This window comes from Aplidium turbinatum, chromosome 3 (assembly GCF_918807975.1).
Source record: "Aplidium turbinatum chromosome 3, kaAplTurb1.1, whole genome shotgun sequence".
NCBI classification, from domain to species: domain Eukaryota; kingdom Metazoa; phylum Chordata; class Ascidiacea; order Aplousobranchia; family Polyclinidae; genus Aplidium; species Aplidium turbinatum.
In genome coordinates this window covers 1,692,357-1,706,624 of record NC_137474.1, presented here as the reverse complement: position 1 = coordinate 1,706,624, position 14,268 = coordinate 1,692,357, and the positions used below count along the sequence as shown (strand labels likewise).

The 14,268-nt window shown below is 38.3% G+C and overlaps 3 protein-coding genes across 4 annotated transcripts in view; 2 read left to right on the top strand and 1 right to left on the bottom strand.

Annotated features, from left to right (window-relative positions):
- Positions 1–14,268, bottom strand: part of LOC145767635 (uncharacterized) — a 47,623-nt gene that overhangs the window by 11,844 nt on the left and 21,511 nt on the right. For both annotated transcript variants that reach the window (XM_082579488.1, XM_082579490.1), the window contains exons 19-21: positions 1,470–1,660; positions 677–821; positions 322–456 (exon numbers count right to left, since the gene is read on the bottom strand). In XM_082579488.1, the coding sequence (XP_082435614.1) occupies positions 322–456; positions 677–821; positions 1,470–1,660 (471 nt within the window). The remainder of the gene's footprint in view (positions 1–321; positions 457–676; positions 822–1,469; positions 1,661–14,268) is intronic.
- LOC145767638 (sorting nexin-17-like) lies at positions 5,383–8,068 on the top strand. Its single transcript, XM_082579493.1, has one exon. The coding sequence runs from the start codon at positions 5,446–5,448 to the stop codon at positions 6,886–6,888; it is 1,443 nt and encodes a 480-aa protein (XP_082435619.1). The 5' UTR covers positions 5,383–5,445; the 3' UTR covers positions 6,889–8,068.
- On the top strand, positions 8,076–13,307 carry LOC145767637 (alpha-L-fucosidase-like). Its single transcript, XM_082579492.1, has 7 exons — positions 8,076–8,375; positions 8,887–9,019; positions 10,180–10,390; positions 10,986–11,166; positions 11,331–11,407; positions 11,910–12,033; positions 12,471–13,307. Exons 1-7 carry the CDS (start codon positions 8,082–8,084, stop codon positions 12,900–12,902), a joined length of 1,452 nt encoding a protein of 483 aa, XP_082435618.1. The 5' UTR covers positions 8,076–8,081; the 3' UTR covers positions 12,903–13,307.

The following is a 14,268-nucleotide window of genomic DNA, read 5'->3' as shown; positions in this document are numbered from 1 at the left end:
TTTCACCGTGCACACAAGAATGGACATTAGGCAATTGTTCAAGAGTTTTACACCTATTAACCGGCGCGGTTGGATTGTTATTATTGGACCGGTGGCCGATGGCTACCAAAGTCCAGCCTGGTACACCAACGCACTCTGTCATCATAAGCATTCGATGACGACGATTGAGAGGGATCGACGGACGACATTTCAGTTGTGACATCAGAAAGGCACGTGACGTAATATGAAGGCAAGATGCATGGCAGCAGGGTTCAAACCAGGACTGTAAAGTCAGTAACTTTTAATACCACGTCATAGACTAGCTTACAGTTCGAAGCTTACCATAATGGAAGAATGCTTGTTGGCTTGGAACAGCTGAATGGCTTGAACGTAACGGAATCGGCGGAGATGATAAAGAATAAGCATCTCGTAGGCGTGTGGAATGTCGGTTGACTGGAGGTACTTGGCGACCAGGTCCTGCAATGAAATATCGTAGACAGAATGATTTGCATGTTCAAGTAAAGTACCCAGCCACAAAATCAGCCGTTTTTACATTGATTCAACCATGATTCAACGTAAGTAGACGATAAAGCAATATAAAATTTGCTGAGTGGGTTGTGAACGCATGATGGAAACACAATGTCTCCCAAAGAGTTGATTATTATTGGCGAATAGAAATGAACTGGGAATAACTTACGTTCTCCTGGCGCGACACAGTGATCTTCAGAAGATCATGCAGAACATCGTGTTGGTAGCAACAGGAGAGCAAGTGGGTGAAGATCGCTTCACTGTCCTTCGAATCAGCTTTGGCCCGCGCCAGCTCAAGAGCGTGATGTGTTAAGCTTAAACCAACAAAACAACATATTGTTTTCAAAATGAAGCAAATGCTAACGTTGGTGGAAATGGAAATCGCTCTAGTAATCTTTCTGTCTAATCACTCAAATATAGAAGGATAAAGGCCAAAGGGGTAACCCTTTGGTCAAGGAGACTCAAACGCATTCGGCGACGTTGAAAGGCACGCATCAGATCTCAACAACAACTTACAAGTTTCATTGATTTTATATTTACAAAAGACCTCGTAATAATGGATGATAACTTTTTTTACACCCTTTATAGACTATTTTGTTATGACAACGTGCTCCATGCACATAGCCGTAGGAGATGAGAATGCAGGGGGGCAGTCGTACCCTTGCTACAATAACAACACCGCAAATTTAGGCCAAAGTGTAATTGCACATTGCCCTTTTAAACTATAGATTTATGAAAAACGTCCAGTTATTTGGACAAATTATACATTGTTGCGTTTTTAAATTTACAATTATAGTATTTGCAAAGGCAAACTTTGGGCAAATTTTGTTCGCACCCCCAAAATCTTTTATCCTCCTACAGCTATGTCCATGAAACTCAATTAACTTAATAGTTTTCTGTGTGGGTATAGACGTATAGGCAATGAGGCGCAATCGGTCCTCAGCCAACATGACAGGACATACCCGTTGGCGATGTACACTTCAATGTGTAGCTTGACGTCATCAAAGCAAGTTCGATTGGCGCGTTGTGTCCGAAGAAACTGTAGAGACAGGTCATGGTAGCCTTGGTGCATGTAGGCTTGTAAGATGCGCCTGTGTTGCCAGGGCACACTCACGCGTTCAGTACCAGCCTCACAGAACGTGGAAGCAGAATCCTGTGAGAGCATTCCTGTTAGAACAGTGACTCAAAAAGCAAACAACGCCAAGCATTCCATAAACTCACAAATTTTTCATGCAAATTTTGAAATTCCATAATTCTCGATGAAATTTGGTTTCTACTTGTGAAATAATCCAAAATATCTCATACATAAGTGTACAGTTTTACATTGCGCACAAATTCAATGAATCTATTAATAGTAATATTTTAGCGTAATACACTGCTACAGCACTACTTGTTATCTGTTACATTACATTGTTTTGAATTCATACTTTTTGATCTCGCTTTTCATTTCTTATCGATTTGGAATTCCAACTAACACAAAATTACAAACCCCCGGTTTAACCGATATTTCCGTATGCATTGATCGTATCAAGCAATGCAATATGCAATGATTTATATTATATTTATGTTAAACATTCGCTAATGTTTCGTTGAAAATGCACTTGACTACACAATCAGCAAATGAAGTTGAAATAAGAATTTGAAAAAAGTAAAAAAACTATGAATTCACAATCGGTACAGCTACGTCATAACTCATAATAGCAATAAGTACTGGCATCCGAGTTGTAAACTTTCAACTATAGTGAGTCCCAATCCCAACAACGGATGTAGTTTCCTAGTTTCTCGATATTTGAGAAACAGGAACAATACTCTGTACGACTGTACACACAACTATATGAGAAAGGAGACAAAAGCATATTAACTCGTTCAGTTGCTTAAGTATTGAGATAACAAAGCAATCCTTTTTAACATTTTTTCAATGTCTGCAGAGCTTTAATAAAAAAAGGTCGTTGCTGGTTGGATCATATGAAAATTGTAAGGGTACCTAACGGTATGTAACCGCTTTCAAATGTTTGTATGCTGTAGCCAAAGACTACTGGCCAGAGTAAGCTACTGTTGCAAAGGTGGCATGCTGCGACTATCGCTTACTTTAAATCATGTCCTATTGTAATGTTTAAGCAATCCGCGTTTTGTCGCTTCTACCTTTTTTCTAAGCCTCTGCTATGTTTGTCATATATTGTTTTTCGTTGTGATGTCAGAAATAAAAACAAACCGAACTAATCAGAAAGTCCCACGCATCCCCAGTGGCGCCGGAAGAGTTTTGGACTTGGAGTCCCGCTAAAATGGTCCAGTTTTGATAACTCACTTTCCACTATAACTTCGTATTGCTCCCGAGATAGATCATACTTATAAACGAGAACATAGGAGTGGTGAATACTTCCGGTATTATGTCATTTCCATAACGCAGGTAGCAAAACTATTGATTGCCAAGTGGTTGAAAACAAAAGTATGTCGACCCATTTAAATCAAGCTCAATTCTTGTGAGCAGGAATTGGCAGTGGCACCTTTCGAAGCAGTACGTCCAAGTGTAGTTTGGCTACCCCCACTGGCCTGTGAACGCGAAAGAAGAACCCTCTGGATGAATGGTGAGGTACATGGCATAGTCGCAACAGACAGTGCTACCCTGACCTGGTTCTCCGTCATGTACCCTAAGAAAGTGAACGGTGGCGTTTTGAAGTGACAACTGAATTAAATACCAAGCCAAAACTGTTCTGCTTATGCCTTGTGGTCAAATGACTTATTTGCCATTTAATAAAGCAGCAATCTATGAAACAATTTCCGTCTCAATTGCCAAATTGTTATGCGCTGCAAACAGGATTGCTGCGACGACACACGCTGCAACACGGAAATCAAATCATGGTTTATTTTAATCCAGCACTGGCCACTGCATGCGCGGGTGTCCAGTTTCTGATATTTCAACCAGGACGAAAAATATACTCAACCAGGGTGGATGAAGGATTTACAAATGTTATTGGAAATAAGGTGAACTTCTTGCCAATAACCTTAAGTTCTGTGCTACAAACCTACTAACAAAGACAAATGAAAAAGAAAGCAATTACCACTTGTCACAAAAAGTAGTCACACAATGCAGAAACTCCACAAGCAATCGTGTGACTATGACAGAACAAAAACCTATCAATGTGGAAACGCAACCTTCTTAATATCAGACTAATGGTCCTGCAATTTTGCATTCATCAAATGCTGGTATTTGCACGCAATGACTTGTTTCGTTTCACACAGTAAAACGTAAGTTATTTAAATATACGAATACATAGTAATTGCACAATTAGAAAGTTAGGAGCCATAAAACTTGGTCCCAACATTGATTATCGGTACACCAAAAAGACAGCACCACCGTCCCAAACGTGACCCTTTCAGATATGTTGCGTTCAGGGACCGACTTCCGGCAGCGCGACTGTGTCTACCGACGTTTGAGGCACACATTCCACAATTTTACTGATTAGACTCAGAGCATCCCTTCAACAGTGTTCAGGCCCGGGTTTAGAGGGGGGCAGAGGGTGCAAGTGCCACCCTTTCAAAGGGCCCCGACGTAAAAAAACTTTTGTACGGGGGCCCTCGATCTAAAAGTGCCCCGGGCCCCCATGAGCTAAATCCGCTCCTGACAGTATTACCTCAGCACGTCATTAGATCGGCGATCATTTTGATTTTTGATTTTCGTCATCAACCAGTCCGTCATAAACAAAGCACCACTTGCAGTACGCGATATCTCAGCGCAGTAACACAGTTACAAAACATGATAACGCACATCATGTTATTTAACTAAATGCCTGGTGAACAGCTTCATTCAATTTTCAGCAGTAACATAGTGTTGATTAACTTTGTGTTTCCTTTGTTCCATCAAAATGAGCAGAAGATCTGCGTGGATAACGATGAGACTAAACACTGGCTGTTCTCCAGTAGGTTCTTGGCGTAGTGCGGGAGACATTGTCAATAGGGCACGGAAATTAAGAATCACATCATGATTGGATTACAGTAACCAAAAAGAAATTGAACTAAAGCACAGGACCATGTTAGTGTTCTATCAAGACCAGGCGGACTGCATTGTACAGCAATTTCAATGTTTAGTTTGAACGTTTGCCGAGCAACATGGTTTAACGATTAACAGCAAAAACTTTATGCCAACTGTCCGTTTGCGCAACGAAACCTTCTTGCCAAGTAGGAAACGACCAGCTATTAAACTTTGCAAAGTGAGAGAATAAAAGAATTAAAAAAGAGCAACAAGTGAGAAAAAGAGTGTGCCCGCTAGTTATTCCATAACACTGCGACTTCATTCAAGCGTGTCTGATCTGTGAGCGAGATAGAGGCAGAGCAAAGGACGGTTGGCAACGGAAGGACAGTGGTAAAAGACAAGAGTTTATGAACAAAATTATTTGTGGGTGTGTTGATAGAATGACTGTTGTTGTTTGATAATGACAGTTTATCAACAGATAGAAGGCCGAGCAGTGCGGATAGAATAACAATTATCAACAGCAGGTAACTGGCAAAGTTGCAGCAAATCTTGTAGAGCAGGCGCAGTGAGTCAAAACATAAAATAAAAACTTCATTTCAAATTTATTTATTTGTTGTTGCAAAAAAAAATGACGTTTTTCATTGAAACACACATTAGATATTCCTAAGACACACCAATTATAACTAGCTAATAATCACCATCCAAATATAAGTTCTACACAAAACTTAACCCACAGCAAAATTCCAAGACCATCCAGTTATAAACATTTATTGTTATTCAAATAGCAAACAAAAAATGTATATAAAATAATAAAACAGCATGTGATGAACTGAAGCGACGCGAAAGTTGTTATAAGCTTTCCAGTAAACTCTATCCATTAAACTAACTTTTTACCTTCCAGGTCATTGGTTTTCTTTTTACTCTATGATGTTATAATTACAACACTATTCTGGTTTTAACAAAATAACATGCACTTTTCAATTCCATTTACTGAAGAATTAAATGATGAAAATGGCTCCAAGTACATTGGATTCAACATTCACGCTAATGGAGTACTACATTGCATAGTCCGATACAGTCAACTTTATGATTTAAATGAGCAACTCAAGCAAGAATTTGGGCAAGATAAAATTCCAGAATTTCCACCAAAGCGATTTTTTGCTGTCAAAGGTATTGATCTTGATGAGAGAAGGCTGCAGCTTGAAAGATACATCCAAGATTTATGCCAAGACCAGCAGCTTTGTTCATGTGAAACCTTTGCAGTGTTTCTGTCCAGAGCCCAACAGGAAACACAACAGGAAGCATCAGTTCCAGTCAGTTTTGAGATTCATCTCATGAATGGCTCAAAAGTAAAGATTAACATCCAAAGCACTGACAAAACAGATGTAATTTTAGAAAATACAATGGCAACACTAGGTGTGGATAAAAACCTGACATACTATTTCGGTTTACATCTTATGAAAAGTGAATCTGATGGAAAATATTCCATTGTCAGAAAATTGCAAGAGTTTGAATGCCCTTACATATCATTGAGGTCTGTGCAAAATAACGATTCATACAAAGTTGTGATTAGAAAGTCATACTGGGATCAAAGCTACGATGCAAATGTCATGGAAGATGAAATAGGATTGAACTTGTTGAGAGTGCAAGCAGAAAGTGATGTGAAGGCTGGATGGATTAGTTGCTCTGAAGAAGCCAAGCGACGTTTAAGCAATTTAAAATCAAAAGGTTCAAAAAGAGAGTATATCATATTTTGTCAAACTTTAAAGAATTATGGTTACATACAATTCAATCCCTGTACCACAGATTTTCTGACGAAAAATAATCGAGTCATTGTATGCATTGGCAACAATGAATTGAAATTAAAAATCCTTGTAAGCGACGATAATGTAAAGCTACAAGTTCTTCAAGTGACAAGAATAAAAAGCTGGAGAATAACTTCACAAGACAACCAATCGAAAGACAAATCAGGAGCATCTCCACATGAGAAAATGCTACAACTTAGCCTTGAATACTTAATCAGTAAAGGAAACTTGCAATGGGTAAATATAGTAAGCAATCAAGCTATTATGATGAGTATGTCCATTAAATCAATGGTCGATGAATTGCTTCAAAAGCGAAGAGGAGAAAGGATTAAAAAGCCAACTGATAGAAGTGCAGGTGAAGCCAGGAAAACGTTTAAGCCTCGTGACAAAACCACAGAAGGATTGTTTGGTTCAACTGACATTCAACTAAGAGACACTGAAGCTGTTGGAAATGTGCAAAAAGCAAAAGAATCTGTGAAAAAACTATCGAACAAACTCACAAATACTTCGATTTTGTCAAAACAGGCACAAACTCCCAATGAAAACCTCACAGAAACCACAGGAAATGTAAGAGCCTTTGAAAAAATCGGAGAAGATGATTTGTGATATCAAGCAACCTTAATAATCTGCTCAACTTAGAAGTGGCAGCTTTAGTAGAATTACAATGCGTACTATCACTGACGGACACATTTAAAGTGGCCACGTCATAAGGCATTTATACTATAAAAAGATCTTGCATTGCAAATGCAGTGTTCTAGACAAAATTAGACAGTTTGCATTATAACCCCAAATCACCATTATGTCACATATGCCAGTTACTGCACAAATTTTCAGTGCACTTGTTATATGTTATATTCATTCCACCACTTAAATCTTAAATTGTAAAAGATATGTTATAGTATTATGTTAAGCTGTGACTTCCAAAAGTGCAATAAAGTACAAAATGAATAATCGTGTATGCTGCAGCTTTACAAATCTTGTTGACATGTTGGGGTTAGTTGAATTTGAATATAATAAATTTATGCTTGACAGCAGATATGCAATACGGTATGCATGACAGCAGATAAGTTTGTTACTTTTCAATTGATCACTGAAAAGACATTTTTGCTTCCCCTGGGAAACAATTAACAACGTATTTTAAGCAACAACAGTCAACAGTGCTGACATATCTTTGATCAATGTACAACATGTAACCACATGTAAACAATTAACGACGTATTTTAAGTAACAACAGTGTTCACATATCTTTGATTTATGTCAACTAAGTTTTGTGTGCTGGTATTCCACAGTGTATTTTTTGACTGTACGTACTTAAAAATGTTATGATCAATCAAGGCAGTTTGTTTTGTGCAAAACATCATTAGAGCGAGCTGTATAAATACAATGAATTTCTTAGAAATAAAGCTATAGTGTTTGTAAATTAATGTCTATAAACAACTCAAACGCAATTAACATGTACGCATCATTCATAACATTTACATATTTTATTTACTTATTTATAATTCCTTTACACTTATAGCACTGAAGATGAAAACAGTATATTTTTCGAAACGTTTGCTGAACATGAGTTTAGTATCTGCATTTGAGTTTTAAAGTTTTTTTTATTTTTTGATAAGATTAACCAGACGTTCCAACCATTTTGCTCCTAAAAAGCTATGGTGTTTGTTAAATAATGTCTATACCAACTCAAATGCAATTAATCTGTATGCAAGATTGTGATTTTGCTGTCCATCCTTAAACCTTCCATGAAAGCACTGTATGATTTTAATGCTGTCTTATTGTTTTATAGAAAGTTAAAAATGATTAAGGCCATTGCATTCCTGTTTGTGGTATTATTACAAGTAGCTTGCTCCCAAAAATATGGTAAGCTTGCGCAGGATGAAATTGTTTCACTGCGTGAAGTTGTCTCAGATAGTCAACTTAAAATGGACAAACCAACTAAACCAATAATGAAGTATGAACCAACTTGGGATTCGTTGGACAAAAGACCTTTGCCATCTTGGTACGATGAAGCCAAATTCGGAATATTTATTCATTGGGGAGTATTTTCCGTACCAAGCTTTAAAAGCGAATGGTTTTGGTGGTACTGGAAGGTAGGTATATACAATTTAACTAGAATTTATGTGTTAGAATAGTTTATAGTCCACATTAAATAACCACAGAAACATTTGGTTACTTGCATACGGTACCAAATAATTGCATTATACATAAGCGTTGTAAATCCCAAACCATTACTAATCATTTGTAAAAAAAAATGCCACCATTGCATAATTCAGTTTAAAACCTATAAAAACCTTTATGGAACAGTTTGAAATTCGCGAGACTATGGCGCCACCGCGCCAGGCATATGTGGGTGAAAACTTTTGGTGGTAAGTAAAGTGGGACTAGTGATGGCGACACAAACATTGCAGCTACAGCATCCTTAGGCAATGACAACGATATTTCATAGTTTTACAGCAAGAAGTATGTTTTTGCAACTGCCATCAATCCATTTTCTTATAATCCCTGAATTATACTACTGAGCTTAATAGTTAACAAAATGCCAGTGGTTCAAGATGAACTGGTGAGATTGCAAAATACTAATGATTATTATAAATTTTACAGGGCACCAAACCGGTTCAGAGTGTTGTTGATTTCATGAACAAAAACTACCCCCCAGATTTCACATACGCGGATTTTGGAAGGTCATTCACAGCAGAGTTTTATGATCCTTATGAATGGGCAAAGTTGTTTGAAGGTAAAAAGACTAAAAATTGCTTACAGTGTACAAACTAGGCCTACCCTATGTATGTGATCATGTTGAAAATCCCCAATAAATGTCTGCACATGTTTTATGAACCATTTCAATAATAGAGAAATAAAACATAGTAACTTTAGCGGGTTTAGCATACTTTATTTCACACAAAATATAACATAATTAAATAAAATAAACTCAAACGTTTTCGACACGTACGTGTGTCCTCATCAGGAATTAAATCTGCAATACATAAAATGAAAATCGTAAGATAAATTTGACTATGCACTGTAACTATAACGACACTCTGGACTGAAAGCACAAACTGAACAAATGATACGAGAATGATTGCGAGTAAATTATGCGGTGAGAAACAGATCACGTGAGGTGTAGACTACAGGCATTGGACAAAACAATTAGAACACACACAAAAGGAACGATGAGCCACAAGCGAATAACTGCCGGTTGAGAGATGGATTGTTACTTTTGATTCTTAAGGCTTCCATGATCTTAGTCTGAAAATCAGTCCAGAGTTTCAGTCCAGAGTGTCGTTATAGTTACAGTCATACAGTGCATAGTCAAATTTATCTTACGATTTTTCATTTTATGTATTGCAGATTTAATTCCTGATGAGGACACACGTACGTGTCGAAAACGTTTGAGTTTATTTTATTTAATTATGTTATATTTTGTGTGAAATAACGTATGCTAAACCCGCTAAAGTTACTATGTTTTATTTCTCTATGGTTCAACAAAGCCAACTCTCTACCAAAGCTTTATCATTTCAATAATAATCTGAGAGATCCATGGATGTTTAGAAAGCATTAGATCGAGTTTATTGATTTCACTTTTTTCAATCTCTAAACCAGCAGTGGGTGCCTTTTTTGGGGTTGAGGGCTAATATTGCCCATAATTTGACAAATGGCCATACAATCAAAGCCTGTTAAGTTTCTGTCATCAAGGCATAGCTGCCAGTCCTGTTCCTGTTGTTGGTGGTAGCTATTGACAGTTCCAGAATTGTTTAACCCGCCAAATTAGTGCCGTGGGCTACGGATTGTCCGTTCGAAGTCGCATTCACCATCGGCATTAATCATAGGTGGTGTTGTACCAATGAAAAAACCCAATGACACCTTCGCTTTGTGGTAACATAATGTTTTGTACAGAATCTGGTGCTCAATATATTGTGTTGACAAGCAAGCACCATGAAGGGTTCACCAACTGGCCTTCCAAAGTATCTTGGAATTGGAATGCAATGGATGTTGGGCCAAAGCGGGATTTAGTTGGAGACCTGGCGGCAGCAATAAGAAATTCAACAAATATTCACTTCGGTCTTTATCACTCTCTTTTTGAATGGTTCAATCCACTCTATAACCAGTAAGTGAAAGGTTCTGTATGGCTTATTGTTCTGTATCATGGTGTGTCACAACAACTCACAATACTAAGTTGCAAGGTCATAATTGTGTCATAAAAATCACTTTTTTGTCGCTTTTATATATAGCCTACACTTTCAATACACAGTGCTGTATAGCACTTATTTATGTGAATCCTAAAAAGTTTAGACGCTCATTACTGTCATAAGTGTCATAGGATATACTAATTATTTGAACAACAACTAGCTCTATTGAGAAAAACTTGCATATAATTATTAGCCCTGGGGTCCAGACGACATGGCAAAGTGGGATACTTCAACAATAGCAAACTTTCACTGCACATTTTGATGCTTGCCAAACAAAGAGACCCTGCACATGGCGACAATGCATTATTTTAGTGCTAGTTGCTGGTGCAAGGCGGCACCAGATGCATTGGTCATCAAGAGACTGATGCAAAGTTTTACGATTGAAGTCGAGTGATGAAATTGTTGCCGAGAGTTATGTAAGCATTGTGACGTCATTAACTTTATGTGTTGTTTGCAAACAATATAGGCTTTGTGACGTCACATACGCAGACTAATGGTCTTGTTACAACACAGAGACAAGGATGCCAAGTTTACAACTAGAGATTATGTGAAGAACAAGGCCATGCCTGAACTGTACGAGCTTGTCAACACTTATGAGCCTGACATTGTGTGGTCTGATGGAGATGCAGGTCCAGTTGACTATTGGGATTCCACTGGATTCCTAGCTTGGTTGTACAATGAAAGCCCAGTCAAGGTGAATTGGCGATGGAATCAGCATCCATTGTATATAACACCAGATAGACCACATCTTTTGTAGATAGTGCTTTGTTACTTTAAACTGTACTTTTGCAAATATTGCCTATAACCTTACAAATACATCAGAATGGTAAAACTAATTCCCATTTTACCATTTTCCAGGACAAAGTGGTGACGAACGACAGGTGGGGTTCTGGGACTGCCTGCCACCATGGGGGATATTATACTTGCCAGGACAGGTGAGACGTTGGGAAGAAGCAAAATTTGAAAGTATGTTTCTTTGCAACAGCAGAGGTTTTAGCGATTTTGCATCTTAGTTGAAACCATCCCTACAACGTATGCTTGGAATTACCTTAACATGACTTCAGCAGGCGATTGCACATAACAGAACCGGTACCACTTTGAAAGCCTTTTGTCCAAAACAAACTCGCACCTCGGCCACAAGTCATTGATATGGTATTCTGATGTGGACAAACTGCTTAGAGCTTACTTAATACAAAACATTTAAACCAGCCAGTTTTGTGGTTTAGATCTCACGCGCATCCCACTCACATTTTCTTAGTTATTTAAAAGTGAGTATCTGTGATGCCAAACAGCGAGTAGCTCATACAGGAAATCATCCACAAACCACAATTTCAAAGGAGCAAAGCAATTTAACATTGATTGTTGTCGTCATAAAATAATTCAAAAATAGTCGACCAAAACTCATTTTTTTCATTAGTACATTTATCTTCCACGCAGATACAACCCTGGCAAGCTGCAAAACCACAAATGGGAGAATTGCATGACGATCGACAAGTCGTCCTGGGGTTACCGGCGAAATGCAAATATAGAAGACTTTTTGACCATCGAAGAAATACTTGCAGTAAGTATGAATAGGTCACAAAATCCACATTTTTACCATAAATGTTCTTCAACAATCATTTTTATCAATCTGCCACTGGGTGGATGGGAGATCAGCCAGGTAAATGCAGGCTAGGCTTGAAACAAGACAATGAGTACTTGCCTAACCCTAAATGTGCAGTATTATATATATACTTCCTCGGTAACATGACTTACACAGTGGAGAAAAGAATCATTGACAAACTGAGATTATGCCGTTTATCAAACTACAAGTATTATCTTCAAATCAGTGCTCTACAACATGACAAAATTACTAGATAAAGGTGCTGTGATGAGCATCATCAAGCATTAACTGGCCGATTCTGTCTCTGCATAATTTCACCGGTCCAGTAAGACTGCCGATTCTTGGGAAAGTTTATTTGTTCTAGAAGCTTCTTACAAAATCTGCTTTTCTTCCAGACACTGGCGTCGACCATCAGCTGTGGGGGAAACATGCTGATGAACGTTGGTCCCACCCACGACGGTATGATCGCCCCTGTCTTCCAAGAGCGCCTGAAGCAGATCGGAAGCTGGTTGAAGGTGAATGGGGAAGCCGTCTATGGGTCCACACATTGGAAAGCACAGAACGATAACGCGACTTCAACTGTGTGGTATACATCGAAAGGATCAAGCGTGTACGCCTTTGTACTTTCCTGGCCCAAAAACAACCTATTGAAACTGAAAGCCCCCATTTCTGATGGTTTGCAATCGTCTATTTCTCTTCTTGGATACAACCAACCTGTGGAATGGTCCCAAGCAGGCGATGAATTGCATGTCTCCTTTCCTGACCTAACCCAAGATGAAATACCATGCAAGTGGGCATGGGTGCTGAAGCTTCAGGGTTTCCAATAAACTACAGGACCTTAAAAAAGTACGAAATCGATGTATCGTATTTTCAATAATTGGAGCAAAAAGTCAACGTTGTTTATTGTATTATTGGGAGTCAGTTCTCCCGGTTTAAAACGTGCATTTTTCACTTTACATTTGTCATCACCACCAAATCTATCTAATGACGATTGTTTTTGTACGGAACGATAAGCTATGCAAGAGTCCTTCACTGGAAATAATTGTCGTAAACATATCTACATGAAATGCTTGCCCGATTGAGTTGTGTATTGGTTCCTCGTCAAATCACGTCACAAACGATTCATTTGCGTATCACAAATCGATAAGCGTTGCAAATTATTTGCTAGGTACGTATTTCATTAAAAAGACAAGATCACAAATGGCTTTCTTCTGGGTAAGCTGGTGAATGGTGATGTTGGATGTTTATTTAGTGCAAGAGTCGCAAGATTATCGTTGAATCAATGTCTAATAACTTCAAATTTACACAAATACATCACTTGACGACAATAATTGTTGTCAGATTTAGGGTAGCGCAACAAAACAAACTGTTTGCCACGTCAGTTGAATAAATGTTTACGGCAACGATATCACTCAAACTCTACTCGTGGTTACAGTATACCCAGTAATTCAACAACAATATAACCCAGACGAAGGTCTAGAAAGCACAACGGTTTGCTAGTTTGATCTGTCAAATGTAGACTGTGTATTGTGTAAACAACTCTTATTGACAAATGTAACTCAACAAAAATACCGAGCCAGAAACATCAGACTTAAAATGAGCAGCAAGCAAGGCTAAACATTTCCCGGCTCAATCAACATACGAGTGAAGCTCGACCGGTAATTGACCTATAAACAGAGTTGCCATCGACAGAGACCCCAAAATAAGGACAACCAAAAGATTAAATTTTTATACGAAATGAAGCAAACGTTTTTGAACAAATCTTTGCACTATAATATATCAAAGGCGATAGTTTTTTTCAGAAACGATCTGTTCCAGCAACTCCTTGTTCGTAGAAAATACTTTCTGCATCTTATGACAGCTCAAGTCTAGGCTTACCTCTACAACGGATGTAGCGGAGATTGAACTGTCATTTCACAAAGTCTGTTTCTTTTCCTGGTTCACTGAGCCGAAACAAGAGAGAACACCTGCTCCACAAACGCATTACTGATCGGAAGAGAGACGATGACGCTAACCAGCTTGTAGAGCAACAGAAAATATTCGTCTCTAGTAAAGATATTCATCCACTTGTCCTCAGGTTCATCCTTGTGGACATAACATCTGGAATCTTCTTGAGCAGTGCAATGACAGCCGAGACCTCATTGAAGAACTCATGCTTCATTGCCATTGGCGGATCAATTTGTTTCGCTAACC